The 18,487-nt window shown below is 41.3% G+C and overlaps 1 protein-coding gene across 1 annotated transcript in view; it reads left to right on the forward strand.

Moving 5' to 3' along the window:
* rab10 (RAB10, member RAS oncogene family) overlaps positions 1-18,487 on the forward strand; it is an 82,708-nt gene that overhangs the window by 38,871 nt on the left and 25,350 nt on the right. Inside the window, exon 2 of the mRNA XM_060854291.1 lies at positions 15,675-15,735. Within this exon, the coding sequence (XP_060710274.1) occupies positions 15,675-15,735 (61 nt within the window). The remainder of the gene's footprint in view (positions 1-15,674; positions 15,736-18,487) is intronic.

The raw sequence follows: 18,487 nt of genomic DNA on the forward strand, positions 1-18,487 counted from the left end.
CTGAATTGTTTAGGCAGTACAATTTATAAGCGAATGGATTGTGTAAAACTTGATAATAACATAAATAGTGAAGAGTTATAGACTTCAAGAATTCAAAAAAATGTTGAAATAGGCATTTAGTGTAGTTAAATATATGATTGTCTTCATACCAATAACCACATTGGCAAGGAAGGAATGAGAGTGGAAATGTAAAGATACTTTCAGCAGCTGATATGGTCTCTAGAATTTCTCCATTCACAGGTAAAGAGCACCTTTGGACCACAGCCTGCCCTTCCCCAACCTGATCCAATTGATTCAATCAGGTCCCCAGTCATGAGCATGAAAAGTAAAGAAAATAACAACGGTGAAGAGAATGTGTGTATGATTTTTGTCAGTGGCCTTCCTACAGACATTAAACCACGAACTTTACCTTGTCTTTCAATCATTTAAGGGATATGAAGGTTCACTGATCAAGCTAATATCACAACAGTCTGTTGCCTTTTTACATTTAAACAGCAGCATTCAACACCAGAGTGGGAGCGGAAGCAGTAAAGAATGCTGCATTCACTTAGCCTGCTGCTGCACTGCACACACATGCACTGGTATCCTCCATCTGAAGCATCTCTGCAAGGACGGAAGTGTTTTCAGTTTTGTTAATTATTTAACTGCCATTATCCAATAAATCAGATTTCTCAGAGGAGTGATGCAAAAGCAGAAAGAATTTTGTTTTCAGGTTGGACTTTACAAAAAGAGATTTTGGAGAGCTGGCTTGTTTCCACTCGACTTGGAGGGGATAGAGTGGTCGCTAAGGACCGTGGATTTAAGAACTTTACTGGCGAATTTTTTTCCACGTAGGAGGATGCTTCAAACTCCATTTACTGTAACGGACTAGTACTTTTTGTTGTCATAATCATTGAATGCTGTGTGTCGATGACTTGCTTGGATGCTGGCTGTCAGAGTCTTATGAAAGCTGGCAGTGCCATCTCGGTGGTTGTCCTGAAATGATAAACCGAGGGAATGAGAATGTGTATAGGATATAAGCAAGCAGGGAAAGAGTTAACTTCTGAGTTTTGTGAAACAAGAGGTTCAGCTGAGCATGCCTCAGATCAGACAAGGTCTTAGTTAACAATGGGGTGCTGGAGACGAGGATAATGGGTTAACAAGGTGGAAAAGCATTTATGTAGAGCCATTTATCAATATTGGAAGCATTCCGTATGTAAGGTCAGTTAACAGGGGGAAAAGTATCCATTATGTCAAGTCAGTTAACCAGTTTAAGAGCATTCATTGTATAACAGCAGAAGGTTTATTCTCTCCTATTGACACTTGCTGATTGTAATGGTCACCCAATCAATATGTATGTTGCCTTATCTGGATGCTCCACCCTGTAAGATGACTATATAATTCATTAAGAAACAGTTGTTCAAGAAGCTCATCCCCCTGTGCACATAGGCGATCGTTCTCTCTCCCTCCGGGGCCTGAAATAAAAATGGAGGAAGTAAAACTGTGCTGTGTTTCTGAGCGTTTTGCTTTAACTGAGGGTTGGAACAAAACAGCAATTTCACCTATGGAATACCTTGTGCAGTGCTGGTGAAATTTGAGGGGGTTCAGAAAAGATTTAGAAGGGTGTTGCTAGATTTGGAGGGTTTGAACGAATAGGGAGAGGCTGAATAGGCTGGGGTTATGTTTCCTGGAGGTTGGAGGCTGAGGGGTGACTTTTTATAGAGGTTTATAAAATCATGACTGGCAGGGATAAGATAAATAGTGGTGGGGATGTCCAAAGCTGGAGGACATAGACTTAAGATAAGAGGGGAAAGATTTAAATAGAGCAACTTTTTCATCTCAGAGGTTGCTGTGTGTATGGACCAAGCTGTGGGAGAAAGTGGTGAAGGCTGGTACAATTACAACATTTTAAAAGGTATCTGGATGGATATATGAATAGTAAGGGTTTACAGGGATATGGCCAAATGTTGGCAAATGGGACAAGATTTATTTAGGATATCTGGTCAGCAGGGACGAGTTTGACTGAAGGGCTGTTTCCATGCTGTGCTTCTCAATTAATCTTAAATCATTTATCTCAAATTCTTTGAGCGTGAGATTCATGACTGATTGATTGGATTTCCTGACCTTGACTTTATAAAATGACATCACAAAGCACATTATAGATGTGGATACCCTGTGCTTTTTGAAATGCAATTCTATTCCATGGGTTTGTGTTTTAAATATGATCTTCCAATATGTCTTGAGATAGCATTGCATTTACAAATTAATTACATTACTATACAGTATTTATAATGGTTCACAGATGAAGTTTCAAAATGAGTTAGGTATAAAATCTGCTGGCCTCTCCTGTAATTGCTGAATTGAAATGTTGAGTCATGTGCGCAACATCCAATGTAAGCTCTTAACTGTGGTCTGAAAAATTTTGAAGTCTGAGTTTTCTGAATGTGATGTTTCAACTTAATTTAAGTTTAACCTTCTGTTTGTGCATCTTGGTCACAAACTACAGTATTGCAATTTAGAGCAGTTCTAAATTGTAAAACTGGGGTCCTGCTTCTGTTAATTGACAGTTCATGTTCTTACATTAATGTTGATGTCACACTCACTAGCATAGCCAAGATGGGCCGAATGTAGCTATACTGGAATAGCTTGACCAGGAGTGTGGCAGGTTTTGGAACTCAAATCTTCAGTACTATTGCTGGAATGTTTTCAGTGATTACAGCCTTTGCAGGGGATCTGCTGGGGACCTCAGAAGGAGTCAAAGATGGATCATGCACTCGGCAGTTCTGACTGAAGATTGTTGTGAATACTTTAGCCTTTTGCAATGGTGTGCTGTGTTCCCATATCATTCAGGATGTGAAGCCTAATTGTCCTCCACCATTAACAAATGGATGTTGCAAGACTGCAGAAGTGTGGGACATTAGTAGCGGCAATGGAGCCTAGATTTTATCTGTTGGCTGTGGTATCCCTTAGCTCTGTTTCTCATTTGCTGTTTATATTGCAAGTCATCCTGTTTTCTGGTTTCTGCAGATTGATACGTTTTATTTTTAGGTCTGTCTGCTGCTTATAGCATGGCCTTCTGCAATCTTCCTTGAAGCAAAATCCTCAAGTTGAATTATCATGGCAAGGACATCTATGTCAGACTGTGAGGTTGCAAATTGTGTTTGAGTTTAATTCTCCATAATTCCTTATGAATGCCCAGTTTTGGGTTGCTAGATCTGTTTGAAGTCTATCCCATTTAGCATGCGATGGTGCCATACAGTGTGATGATGGGACTTTGTCTCCACAAAGATGGTGGAGTGGGCATTCTTATTAATACAGTCATGGACTGATGTGAATACAGTCGGCAGATTGTTGGGGATACGGGCAAGTACGATTTTTTTTCTTTCTCGTTGATTCTCTCTCCATCTGTTGTAGACCTACAAGAATCACGCACCTTGGTCAGTAGCGGTGTTACCTTGCCATTGTTAGTAATGGCATTAAAGGCCCCATCCAGAATACATTCTGGGCCCTTGCCGGCCTCAATGCTTTCTCCAAGTGGTATTCAACATAGAGTAGCATTGATTCATGAGGGGAAAGGGATGTGATGCAGTATGCAGTAGTGAGCAGGTTTCTTTGACCATGATGCCATTAGACTTGGGGGCTAGTGTCAACGTTGAGGACCTTAATGCAATTTCCTCTTGATTGTACCACCACCTCAACTCAGTCTGTCCTGCAAATGGGATAGATGGTGATGTCTGTGAAATATGATTCTGCATGTATGACTGGCTGTTGCTTGACTAGCCTATGAGACAGCTTTCCCAATTTTAGCAATAGTGTCCAGATGTTGATTATGGGGGACGGGGGGGTGGGGGGTATACAATATTTTTGCTGTAGTCGTTTCCAGTACCACCTTTTGATGTTAAGTTGTTTCTCAGGTTTTATTCTGTTTTTTTTGAGACTTTTAAAGCCATAAATTAAATGGAATGGCTTCCTAGGCCATTAAGGGCATTTCAGAATCAGCCACATTGCTGTGTGTGTGATGCCACATGTAGATCAGACCAGTAAAAAGGCTACAGTTTTCTTTCCATTAAGGGCATAATGGACAAGGTGGGTTTTTAACAACAATGATTTCATGGTAATCATTAGTCTTTTATTGAATTTAAATTCTATCCTTTGCTGTGGTGGAATTTGAGCCTGCAACCCAAAGCATTAAGTGGGTCTTGGGATTACCATAAAACATAGAACAGTACAGCACAGAACAGGCCCTTCAGCCCACGATGTGTTGCCAACCATTGATCCTCATGTAAGGTAAACTTAATGTACGAACCCTCAAATTTCTGTGACCATATGCATGTCCAGTAGTCTCTTAAATATCCCCAATGACCTCACTTCCACAACTGCTGCTGGCAACGCATTCTATGCTCCCACAACTCTGCGTAAAGAACCTGCCTCTGACATCCCCTCTATACTTTCCGCCAAACAGCTTAAAACTATGACCCCTCGTTTTAACAATTTCTACCCTGGCAAAAAGTCTTTCGCTATCAACTCTATCTATGCCTCTCATTATCTTGTACATCTCAATTAGGTCCCCTCTCTCTTCCTTTTTTTCAATGATAAAAGTCTGAGCTCAGTCAACCTCTCTTCGTAAGATAAGCCCTCCATTCCAGGCAGCATTCTGGTAAACCTCCTCTGAACCCTCTCCAAAGCATCCACGTCTTTCCTATAATAGGGCGACCAGAACTGGACATAGTATTCTAAGTGCGGTCTAACCAAAGTTTTATAGAGCTGCAACAAGATCTCACGGCTCTTAAACTCAATCCCCCAGTCCAGCAACATATTGAGTGGGTGTAATTGAGGTTAGACTCCTCTGTGCGGTACTGGGGTTTGAGTCCCCTTGGCTGGGCAATTGAGGTTCAAATCCTCTGTGCTGTGCTGAGATTCAAGCTTTCTGTGTTTAATTGGAATCTGGTTATCTCTGATTAATTGGGGTTCGAGCTTCTTGAGTAAAGTAAGAAAGGAGTCAAAGCCCCCTAGTTACAAAATTTGAGGCTCTGCAAGTCTGCATTTGGGGTGTGGGGTGTGGGGTGGCGGGGTGGTGTGAAAGAGACTAGCTTGGACTGCAACGCCATGTGGTCCGCTGTGAGGGCTTTCTCTTGTTACAAATCTAATTTCAGTGAGAGGATGCAAAAGTTTTAAAACTAGAAATGCTGAAAGTAAGGTTGTATGAATACTTGGGTTGACAAAGGAAGGTTTCAATGTAAATCGTGCCATGCTGTGAGTGTTTGATGTTTAAAAGTTTTGGGTGTTAAAATACTGGTTTGTAAAATCCAACTGTTTTGCCTTGTTTGAATCAGGATCTCAACTCAGTGTGTTTTATGGGCTACGTAATGGGGCAGATTTTGTTTTTACATTGAAATCATACAACATTATATCCTTTTTTAAAATTATCACTCTTGTAACCTTAAAACGTTGAGTCCCTGATTTGTTAGAAATTCTACAATGCCTGTTTTTTTAAAAAAAAAGTTGTCAGAGGTCATGCTTTAACCAGATGAGAGTATTGTATTAAAATATCTTTGCTTTTTTTAATGCAGAGTGTTCACTACACTGTTTCAGTTTTGTCAATTATTAAGACTTCATTGGCCTCCTTCATATTGCAAATTCAAAGAATATTGATCTCTACTAAAGTTGCCACTGTAATTCTGACTGGGGAAGTTTCATTTGGAGAATGTATTTTTAAAATATTCTGCATTTGTTTCCTGCGACTATTTGAAATTTTTAAATCTCAAGTAAAACTGCCACTTCAATTGCTAAAATACAGGAAACCTTTTTTTGTTTTCTTGCTGTTCTCTATTTTGGAAATACTTTTTCTGACAGCTTTCACTTTAACCAAGTCTTAATTTATTAAAGAAAAATAATTTTTGAATAACCTGAATGGGGTTCCCTGAGGGTTTGACTTTTAGGACCATTGTTGTTTATAATTGACTGAATAGCTTCGGCAGTACAATTTATAAGTTTATGGATTGTATAAAACCTGATAATGTTATAAATAGTGAACAGAGTAACAGACTTCAAGAACTAAAAGAATGTTGAAATAGGCAGACACAATTTAGTACAGTTAAAAGTGTGACTGTCTTCGTACTGATAACCACTTTGCCAAGGAAGGAAGGAGAGAGGGAATGCAAACATACCTTTAGCAGCTAACATTTGCTCTGGAGTTTCTCCATTCGCAGGTAAAGCACACCTTTGACTGGGAACACTATAGTACGAGTACTACAGATGGGTCAGTTTTTGTCCAGTGCGTGCAGGAGGGCTTCCTAACACTGTATGTAAACAGGCCAACAAGGGGCGAAGCCTCATTAGATTTGATACTGGGTAATGAGCCAGGCCAGGTGTTAGACTTGGAAGTAGGTGAACACTTTGGTGATAGCGATCATAATTCTATTATGTTTACTTTAGAGATGGAAAAGATAGGTGTATACCACTGGGCAAGAGTTACAGCTGGGGGAAAGGCAATTACGATGCGATTAGGCAAGATTTAGGAAGCATAAGATGGGGAAGGAAACTGCAGGGGATGGGCACATTAGAAATGTGGAGCTTATTCAAGGAAAAGCTCCTGGATGTCCTAGATAAGTATGTACCTGTCGGGCAGGGAGGAAGCTGTAGAGCGTGGGAGCCGAGGTTTACGAAGGAAGCGGAATCTCTCCAAGAGGAAGAAGAAGGCTTATGTTAGGATGAGATGTGAAGGCTCACTTAGGGCACTTGAGGGTTACAAGGTAGCCAGAAAAGACCTAAAGAGAGAGCTCAGAAGAGCCAGGAGGTGACATGAGAAGTTGTTGGCGGATAGGATCAGGGTAAACCCTAAGGCTTTCTATAGGTATTTAAGGAATAAAAGAATGACATGAGTAAGATTAGGGCCAATCAAGGATAGAAACGGGAAGTTGTGTGTGGAGTCAGAAGAGATGGGGGAAGCACTAAATGAATATTTTTTGACAGTATTCACTCTAGAAAACAACAATGTTGTCAAGGAGAATACTGAGATACAGGCTACTAGACGAGGTGGGATTGAGGTTCACAAGGAAGAAGTATGAGAAATCCTGCAGTGTGTGAAAAATAGGTAAGTCCCCTGGGCCGGAGATTCCCAGAGATTGTCAAGCCTTTGGCATTGGTCTTTAAATCGACATTGTCTACAGGAATAGTGCCAGAAGACTGGAGGATAGCAAATGTGGTTCCCCTGTTCAAAAAGGGGAGTAGAGACAACCCTGGTAATTATAGACCAGTGAGCCTTATTTCAGTTGTTCGTAAAGTATTGGATAAGGTTATAAGAGAGAGGAATTGTAATCATCTAGAAAATAATCATTTGATTAGGGATAGTCAGCACGGTTTTGTGAAGGGTAGGTCGCATCTCACAAACCTTATTGAGTTCTTCGAGAAGGTGACCAAACAGGTGGATGAGAATAAACTGGTTATGTGGTGTATATGGATTTCAGCAAGGTGTTCGATAAGGTTCCCCACAGTATGCTATTGGACAAAATGCGGAGGAATGGGATTGTGGGAGATATAGCAGTTTGGATCAGTAATTGGCTTGCTGAAAGAAGACAGAGGGTGGTGGTTGATGGGAAATGTTTATCCTGGAGTCCAGTTACTAGTGGTGTACTGCAAGGGTCGGTCCACTGCTGTTTGTTATTTTTATAAACAACCTGGATGAGGGCATAGAAGGGTGGGTTAGTAAATTTGTAGACGACACTAAGGTCGGTGGAGTTGTGGATAGTGACGAAGGATGTTGTAGGTTACAGAGAGACATAGATAAGCTGCAGAGCTGGACTGAGAGGTGGCAAATGGAGTTTCATGCGGACAAGTGTAAGGTGATTCACTTTGGTCGGAGTAACCGGAATGCCAAGTACTGGGCTAATGATAAGATTCTTGGTAGTGTAGATGAGCAGAGAGATCTCAGTGTCCATGTACACAGATTCTTGAAAGTTGCCACCCAGGTTGACAGAGTTGTTAAGAAGGCAGACAGTGTTTTTTAGCTTTCATTAATTGAGGGATCGAGTTCTGGAACCATGAGGTTATGCTACAGCTGTACAAAACTCTGGTGCGGCCGCAGTTGGAGTATTGTGTACAGTTCTGGTCACCGCATTATAAGAAGGATGTGGAAGCTTTGGAAAGGGTGCAGAGGAGATTTACTAGGATGTTGCCTGGTATGGAGGGAAAGTCTTACGAGGAAAGGCTGAGGGACCGGAGGCTGTTTTCGTTAGAGAGAAGAAAGTTGAGAGATGACTTAATAGAGACATATAAGACAATCAGAGGGTTAGATAGGGTGGACAGGGAGAGCCTGTTTCCAAGTATGGTGACGGTGAGCACAAGGGGTCATAGCTTTAAATTGAGGGGTGATAGATATAGGACAAATGTCAGAGGTGGTTTCTTTACTCGGTATAGAATGCTTTGCCTGCAACGGTAATAGATTTGCCAACTTTTAAGTACATTTAAGCTGTCATTAGACAAGTATATGGACATGGAATAGTGCAGGTTAGATGAGCTTCATATTGGTATGGCAGGTCGGCGCAACATCGAGGGACAAAGGGCCTGTACTGCGCTGTGATGTCCTATGTTCTTTGGACCACTGCCCACCATTCCTCAACCTGATCTAACTGATTCAATCAGCTTCCCAGTCTTGAGAATGAAAAGTGAAGAAACTAACAACAGTGAAGAGGACGTCAGAAGGCTTTTGTCAGGGACTTTCCTCTGGGCCTTTAACCACGTGAGTTTTACCTTGCCTTTCCACCATTTAAGGGATATGAAGGTTCACTGATCAAGCTAATATCACAACAGTCTGTTGGCTTTGTTACATTTCAACAGCAGTATTCAACAGAGTGGGAACGGAAGCAGTAAAGAATGCTGCATTCACTTAGCCTGCTGCTGCACTGCACACACATGCACTGGTATCCTCCATCTGAAGCATCTCTGCAAGGACGGAAGTGTTTTCAGTTTTGTTAATTATTTAACTGCCATTATCCAATAAATCAGATTTCTCAGAGGAGTGATGCAAGAGCAGAAAGAATTTTGTTTTCAGGTTGGACTTTACAAAAAGAGATTTTGGAGAGCTGGCTTGTTTCCACTCGACTTGGAGGGGATAGAGTGGTCGCTAAGGACCGTGGATTTAAGAACTTTACTGGTGAACTTTTTTCCACATGGGAGGATGCTTCAAACTCCATTTACTGTAACGGACTAGTACTTTTTGTTGTCATAATCATTGAATGCTGTGTGTCAATGACTTGCTTGGATGCTGGCTGTCAGAGTCTTATGAAAGTTGGCAGTGCCATCTCGGTGGTTGTCCTGAAATGATAAACCGAGGGAATGAGAATGCGTATAGGATATAAGCAAGCAGGGAAAGAGTTAACTTCTGAGTTTTGTGAAACAAGAGGTTCAGCTGAGCATGCCTCAGATCAGACAAGGTCTTAGTTAACAATGGGGTGCTGGAGACGAGGATAATGGATTAACAAGGTGGAAAAGCATTTGTTATGTAGAGCCATTTAACAATATTGGAAGCATTCCATATGTAAGGTCAGTTAACAAGGGGAAAAGTATCCATTATGTCAAGCCAGTTAACCAGTTTAAGAGCATTCAGTGTATAACAGCAGAAGGCTTAATCTCTCCTATTTACACTTGCTGATTGTAACGGTCACCCAATCAATATGAATGTTGCCTGAGCTGGATGATTCTCCCTGTAAAATTACTATATAATTCATTAAGAAACTGCTTGTCCAGAGAAGACTGAAAGCGCATGTCTCTGTGCACGAGTGGTCATTCTTTCTCCCTCTGAGGCCCGGAATAGAAATGGAGGAGGTAAAGCCAAACTGTGTCTCTGAGCATTTTGCTTTGACTGAGGTGGGTGGAAACCAGACGATAAGGAAAACCTGTTTTATGCAGAGGGTGGTGGGTATCTGGAATTCATTAGCTGTGTTGGCTGTAGTGGGAGAGACACAAAACTCTTTTGAAAAGTACTACATTCTGCATCTCAATCGCTGTAAGCCACAGGGCTATGGGCTTTGTGTGGGAAGGTAGAAAGGGGGTCTGGGGGTGTCTTTGGTTTAGCATGATCAAGATGAACTGAATGTCCCTGTTCTGTATCATTTATATGGTGCTATAGGATGAAGGGTTATCGAGAGAATGGAGGAGATAGGTTTCTCAAACACAATCAGCCATGATCGAATGATTGAGCAGTCTCGACAGGCCAAATGACCTAGTTCTGCTCCTGTATTTTATGGTCTAATGGCCTGCCACTGATCCTTGCAGCCTTGTGTGTTCTTAGTTTAATTTGATACCATTCCTTAACTTCCTTCATTCGTTGAAGATTGTGCATCTTTTTTTTGTCTTCCTTTCCCAGAAGTCAGAAGTCACACGACACCAGGCTATAGTCCAACAGGTGTATTTAAAATTGCAAGCTTTCAGAGCGGTGCTCCTTCACCGGCATCTCCTCATGTTTCCCAATGGAGCATATCTTTGACAGTTTCGAAATATTTCTTTAGGTCTATCCTGCCTCCCTAACATCTGTTCAAAAGACTTTGGTGTTTCTTTTATAAATTAATCTTTTGTCAGTCAGCTGAGTCCTTTCCACATTCAGTTCTCTTGTGTACCTGTAATGTGCTTGCTTCTGTACTGTATTATGTGCTTGAAACTCTCCTTTTGCACTCTAATATCAATTTTAAAAAAACATCCATGAAGCTAAATGCGCTTTTCTCGAGGAGCGGTTTCATCTTCTACCAAATGATCTCTTATTGAAGACCCCGCATTGTATCTTGATCTGCCAATTTTTGGACCATGAAAATGTTTCATTTGCCCCATTCCAGTTGGATCTGTTTCTGTTCTCAATTGTGTGAAAGCAAAATGACCAAGAAAGTAACCCAAAAATTTTCCAAAGTTATTTAGCTCCCTTGCCCTTGCTTTTTTTTTTGGCCTGTATTAGGAAAGTGCAAGTCTGATGTTAACTCTACCATTTTACAATTTCTAATGTTTGGAAATTGAGTCCTCAAATTGCTTTTCATTTGTTGGTATACCATATATTGCTAATATGTTTGTTTCTAATTCAAACCAAATTAATTCTGCCTTTGAATCCTCCAGCACATGTACACAAAACTTTTTCAACAAGCTGCCACCTCCCTATAACTTGCCCCTCTTAATTGTGTTGCAGGCGGAATGTATCCCATTCTCCTTGTGCTTATTTAAACTAGGTTGGTCTTATTATCATTATTCTAGCTCCATGAGTAACGTATATACATGAGTACAAATTCAAGTATATTTGACATGTCCTGAAACTGCTGAAAATGGAAACTTGATTGCAATTTACTTGACATATTAAGCAATAATGGTGATAGCGAGTTTCTGATGAATGCCGATAACTTGCAATTGGGAATTGTTCCAGCCTCTGCTAAAGTGAGTTTTTTTACAAGTTGGAAGAATGCATTCTGGTATCATTTGAATCTTTGTCCATTTATGCAATGTGGGTAACAGTGATATTGAGCTTCCTTTAACTGCATACGTCCAGGAAGGATGGCTACTTTGGTGTGTGTCTAGAACCGGGGGCACAGTATCAAAATATCATTTTAGGGTAGAGGTGAGTAGGAGCATCTTTACTTAGTGGTGACTGTTTGGAGTTCTCCACCTCCAGAGGGATTTGAAAGTTCAGTCATTAAGTTTAAGAAAGAGGTTAAGAGATTTGTCATAACAAATGACATCACAAGATATTTTGGATGAATATGACAAGAATATTGCAAGAATATGACATTGAGGTAGATGATCAGTCATGATGAGAATGGCGAAAGGATCGCAGGTGCCTATATGGCTTATTCTGCCCTGAAGTTTTTATCTATCCAACTATTCATCAGCTAACATAATCAAACTGGAGTATTGCTGCAAACGTGTTTTGTCAAAGCTTTTTCTCTTGAATTTATGGATATTTCTCTCAAATTGTCCCAATGTAAAGTGAAGACATTTATATCGTACGCTGAGAGTACAAATTGGTTGGCAAGTGGACTCTGGTAGATGTGATGCCATGGAGAATGCACTAGTTAGGTGATGATTAACAATTGGTGACCTAACTTTGAAAGATTCACTCTGATCTGAGGAACTAATTGGAGTGTGACTGCTACTATTTTGTTGAATTGAAATAGAAACTATATGCATATTGTACCTTTTCTGTTTGAAAGGGGCCTTGTATATTAATATATGCAGCTTCCAGAACACAAGTGAATCACAATGCAAACCTGATGTGGCGATGCTGGTGTTGACTGGGGTAGATAAAGTCAGATGTCAGATGACACCAGGTTGTAGTCAAGTAGGTTTTGGATGTAAGTTTGCTTGCTGAGCTGGAAGGTTTGTTTTCAGATGTTTCATCACCATACTAGATACCATCTTCAGTGAGCCTCCGAATGAAGCACTGGTGGTGTAGCCCGCTTCATATTTATATGTTTGTGTTTCCTAGGGTTGGTGACATGATTTCCTGTTCTTTTTCTCAGGAGGTGGTAATTGAGGTCCAAGTCACTGTGTGTGCGTTGATAGAGTTCCGATTGAAATGCCGTGCTTCTAGGAATTCTCGTGTGTGTCTCTTTGGCTCCTCCTAAGATGGATGTGTTGCCCCAGTCAAAGTGCCATTTACCACTCTCTGAGAAAAAAACAGAAAATGACATCGCTATAGGAAATGTCGCCACAAGAAATGACACCACCAACCCGAGGAAACTCAAACATAGAAAGCAGGCTACACCACCAGTGCTTCATTTGGAGGCTCACTGAAGATGTTACCTAGTATGGTGACAAAACATCTGAAAACAAACCTTCCAGCTCAGTGAGCAAACGTTCATCCAGGACCTCAACCTGAGCTTCAAATCTTCTCAAAACTCTCCAATAGGTTTATTTGAGTGTTCTGAAATTCTGATTTCAAATAAACCTGTTGGTCTATAACCTAGTGATGTGACTTCTGACAATGCAAACCTTTCAGACAATTCTATTGTTTCAACTCAAGGTGGGAGCCAGGCTCTTGTCAGGACATTACACTGGAGAATTATTCAATTCAAATCAACTTGCCTAATTTTAAAGCTTGAACAATGCTTGTCAGTTAACAGTCAACATCATCTAACTGGTGCTTTGAGAGAGAATATCTCTATCAAGAGGGTGCACTTGCCAACTAGTCAGTGCATTCTTGGAGTATAAATATTATTTTTCCTTTCCATTGGTATTTCTCGGAAAGTTGTCCAAATAGAAGAAAAGCTTCAGCAAAATATCCATTTTCAGAAATGTTCTACCAAACAGCTTTGTATAATAGGAGATAGTGAGGACTGTAGATGCTGGAGAGTCAGAGTCAAAACGTTTGGCATTGGAAAACCACAGCAGGTCACATAGCATCTGAGGAGCAGGAGAGTCAACGTTTCGGGCATAAACCCTTCATCAGCTATGTGGTGAGGGAAAGGGGAGTGTGGCTAGGACTGGGGGCTGGTAGATGGGAAGGCGATAGGTAGATGCAAGTGGGAGGTAATTGTGGTAGGTTGGTAGGGAGGGTGGAGCGGATAGGTTGGAAGGAAGATGGATAGATAGGACAGGTCAAGAGGACAGTGTTGAGTTGGAGGTTTGGACCTGGGATGAGGTGGGGCGAGGGGAGATTTGGAAACCGGTGAAATTGATGTATTTCCCCCCGCATCCCTTTCTGTGTTCCACAGAAACCACTCCCCCTCCGATTTCCTTGTTACATCCACGCCACCAACCAACCCACCCACCACACCTGACACCTTCCCTTGCTGTTGCAAGAGGTGTAAAACCTGCACCCACCAATCTCTGAACAAGGCTCTAAAGGATAATTTCAAATCTAGTGGAGTTTTTCCTGCATGTTCACCCACCTCATTTACTGCGTCCATTGATTTCAAGGTTGTCCCCGTCGACATTGGGGAGACAGAACACCAACTCGTGGAGCAGTTCAGTGACCATCTCTGGGACACATGGACCAAACAACCCCATTACCCTGTGGCCAACTACTTTACCTCTCCCTCCCACTTCCCCTAAGGACGTGCAAATCCTGGGCCGCCTCTACCCATCAATTGGAGGAAGAATGCCTCCTCTTCTGCCTCTGGACCCTACAACCACACAGCATCAGCTTCACCACTTTCAAAATCTTCCCCTCCACTCCCCACTCATCCCAGATCCAACCCTGGCATCACCTCTTGACTTGCCCTACCTGTCCATCTCTTTCCACCTATCCGCTCCACCCTCCCCACTGACCTATCACAGTTACCTTGCACCTACATCCACCTATTGCCTTCCCACCTATCTGACCCCAGCCCGGCCCCAGGTCTCCTCCTCTCCCCCCGCTTTTGTCTCTAAGCCCTCTTTCCCCCTCCAAATTCCTATTGAAGGTCTTATGCCCAAAATGTCGATACTCCTGCTGCTCGGTTGTTGCCTGACCAGTTATTGTATAATGTCTCTTGTGGCACAATGGTAGTGTATCTACCCCTGGACTGGAGACCTAGTTGAAGTCCCACCTGTTGCAGAAGTGAGTAGTGACATCACTGAGCAGTTTGCAGTTTTTTTAAAAAAAAATAACTGATCAACTGGATTTTCTATGTAAATTAACTGCTACAATTCTTGACTTTACTGTTGTACTTCAGAAAGAACTTTATTGGCTTTTGGACCTTAAAATTGGACCAAATATACATTTTTATTATTTATACATATCGGTAGGGTGCTGTCATTCTGAATTAAATCTATATAATTACTTAGTCTAATTAATTAGAGCATTGCTTTGATTTCAGACTTATACACTTTTTTGTATGGGTTGAATCCAAATGATTTCTTACTGTAATAAATGTACCAACAAGCCTTAATATTTGTAACTAGTGCTGAAGTAATTGGTGGATAGAACCTTTTCCTTAAAAAGGAAGATGTTTTCAGTAATATAATTTGCATGGATTTCCTTTTGTTTAGTGTTTCCTGATGGGTAGATCAGTATCAGGTGACAAATTAACTCTTGATCTTAGGGAATTTTCTTTGAGAGAAAGTACGCAAAATTCAAATGAGGGAATTTTGTGTTGTATTAGCTTACTCTGTTCTGCAAGCGATTTGAAGTATTTGGATGACATTTTTACTTTCAGAAACTTTACAAACCCTGGTTTTGGAAAATCTTCAAGAAACACCTGAAATATTATATTGCATAGACCCTTTTAGCTTTTTATTTGTATTGAAAGGCCAAATTCATAACCTCATTGCCAAGATTTTTTAACTACAGCATTCCTGTAGGCCTACAGTAAAAATGTAGTTTATCAAAGGCTTTTGGGAAGAAATTGGCAGTTTTTAGAATCATCATGTACTTTTGTGTTAATTGATTTTTTTTTTCCAATTTATCAACTTTTTCCTTGTAATATTTTCTGCTAACAGCTTTAAGCTCGCATTGAGAACTTGTTTTTTTAAAGAAAATGATAGCATATGATTTATGAAATGTAAGTTTTTAAATCATTATTTGTAAGTTTGTTATTTATTGGGAAATAGTGAGGTTATTAAATAGTAGTAATTCTCCTATTTTAGCATTCTCAAGTCAGAGTCCATTCTCCTGTAAAATCATAAATAGAACCAAGTCTATCTTAAGATGAGTTTAAAGTGTTAGTCAATGTGAGTCCTAACTAATTGAAAATATATCTTACATTGTAAAGTATTTTAAAATGTTGTTTTTGCAATTACAGGAATTGATTTTAAAATCAAAACAGTCGAACTACAGGGAAAGAAGATCAAACTGCAGATATGGTAAGTGATGAACTTTTGCTAATTGTCTATCAAGGGATGATAGTTTTGTGGCTGGAGCGATACATGTAAGGGTAAAGAAAGAAAATGGTAAGTGACTGCACAATTGGTTTAGTTTTCTGAGAAACGCAATAAATTTGAAAACCAACTTTATTTTAAGTGATCAGAAGGTTATTGCAATTATGATCATATTGTACCATAAACTTGATCTAAACTGTAATTCTGGAAACCCACCTTCTGTGACTCCTTTTCCACCTCCAACCACTGACTTGTACAGTACTTCACCTCTTCTCTATATTTTGTGTTATTCTCATTCTGATTCTCAACTATGTCAGTACTTAAGATCTGTCACTATAGTGCTCAATCAAATTTGATAGTAATGCTCATGATGTACAATTTTGCATTACACAAACTAACCATTTGGCCCACATGCACACAGCAAAACTCCTAAAGAGTAAGTCTCCTTTATATCTCCCTCATATACAGAGGAACCTCGATTATCCGAATGAGACGGGCTGGCACTATTTCATTCAGATAATTGATTATTTGGTGAATTGATTCAATGCCTTTCATTTAGATCTCAGAGATTTCTGTAAAGGCTGCTCCCTGTTCAGGAGATAAGGCAGCATCACAGCGCGTGAGGCCCTGCCCCACATACCCGCCTCCCTAAACCCCACCCAACACTGCCCTCCTACCTGCCCCCATACCCAACTCTCCGGGCCAGCTGGACTGGACACCAACAGCAAGACTACTGCTACTGCCTTTTGGGGGTTGAGTCTCCAAATAGCACGCGCACACAGCCTCACATACAACTTTTTACTGCATCTTTTTGACAGGTTCCATCTCTGCCCTGTACAGGACATTGTTAGAAAGATAATTTGGGGATAGGGGTCCAGGGTACACGTCTGTGTAGAACTCCAGGGAAAGTGTGTGAAGAGAGAGAGAAAGAGAGAGGGGGGTGAGAGGCCAGTCGTTTAGAGACGGTGCCTGCGCTCCCATCAGTCCAGGACTGTTCTCGGCAGTGCTTTTAATCACTGTAAACAAAAGACGCAACCAGTGTTGGACACATCTTTGTAATGCTTCTGGTGGGACCCAGAGATCTCCTTCGGATAATCTGATTTTCAGATAATTGGTATTCGGATAATCGAAGTTCCTTTGTCCATAAGTACACCTCCAGCTTCCCCTTGAGTAATAATCAGATCACTCCCTTTTTCTGTTAAGAGCCATCAGAAACATTAAAACGCTATAAGCCCCCCCCCCAATAATCAGTGGGAGATTGAGAAGCAAATTTGTAAGGAGATCTTAGATATCTGTAAGAATTATAGTGTTCTAATGTTAGGTGATTTTTAACTTTTCAAACTAGACTGGGACTGCTATAGTGTGAAGGGCTTGGATGGAGAGGAATTTGTGTGTAAAAGAGTTTTCTTATTCAGTATGTGGATGAACCTACTAGAGAATGAGCAAAACTTGACTTTCTTTTGAGAAATAAGGCAGTGCAAGTGACTGAGGTGTCAGTGGAGGGGCACTTTGGGGCCAATGACCATAATTCTGTTAGCTTTACAAAAAGAAAAGTTGTAAGGAAAGGTCAGGGAGCTATAGACCGGTGAGACTGATGTTAATAGTGGGTAAGTTGTGGAGGCGATTCTGAGGGACAGGATTTACATGTATTTGGAAAGGCAAGGACTGATTAGGGATTGTCAGCGTGGCTGTGTGCATGGGAAATTGTCTCATTAACGTGACTGAGTTTTTGAAGCGATGACAAAGAAGATTGAAGAAGGCAGAGCAATGGATATTGTCTCCATGGACTTCAAGGCATTCAACACGGTTCAGCTTAGTGGACTGATTAGCAAGGTTGGATCACATGGAATCCAGGAGAGCTAGCCATTTGGATACAAAATTGGTTTGAAGGTATGAAACAGAAGGTAGTGCTGGAGGATTTTTTTTGGACCGGAGGCCTGTGATCAGTGATGTGTCAAAAGGATTGGTGCAGGGTCCACATTTTTGACATTCATAAATGATTTGACTGTGAATACTGTAGGGATGGTTATTAAGTTTGTATATGACACTCAAATTGGTGATGTAGTGGACGGTAAAGAAGATTGAGCCATGGGGGTGGTGAGATAAATGGGAGGGGTTGGGGCAGGGGGGGAAGATAGTTGGAAGGGGTAATGGTGATAGGTCAGAGGGGAGGGTGGAGCAGAATAGTTGGGAAGGAAGATTGCCAGGTCATGAGGGCGGTAACAAGTTGGAAGATTGGATCTTGGATAAGGTGGGGAGAAGGGAAATGAGGGCCCTCCAACCCCATGGCATCAATGTAGATTTCACCAGTTTCCTCATGTCCCCCACCTTATCCAAAATCCAATCTTCCAACTTGTTACTGCCCTCATGACCTGTCCTACCTGTCCATCTTCCTTCCCATCTATCCGCTCCACCCTCCCCTCTGACCTGTCACCATTGCCCCCACACCCATCTACTTATTGCGCTGTCAGCTACCTTCACCCCCAGCATCACCACCCCCTTGGCTCCCAGCCTCATTCCTGATGAAGGGCTTTTGCCCAAAATGTGAATTCTCCTCTCTGATACTGCCTGATGCTTCTCCAGCACCGTACTCTTGATGCTGACCTCCAGCAGCTGCAGTCCTCACTTTCTACCAGTGAAGAAGGTTACCTCAGATGGGCTGCTGGGCACTCGGATGGAGTGGCAGGTAGAACTTAATTTAGATAAATGTGAGGTGTTGCATTTTGCTAAGGCAAAT

Source organism: Hemiscyllium ocellatum, chromosome 3 (assembly GCF_020745735.1).
Source record: "Hemiscyllium ocellatum isolate sHemOce1 chromosome 3, sHemOce1.pat.X.cur, whole genome shotgun sequence".
Classification (NCBI taxonomy): Eukaryota; Metazoa; Chordata; class Chondrichthyes; order Orectolobiformes; family Hemiscylliidae; genus Hemiscyllium; species Hemiscyllium ocellatum.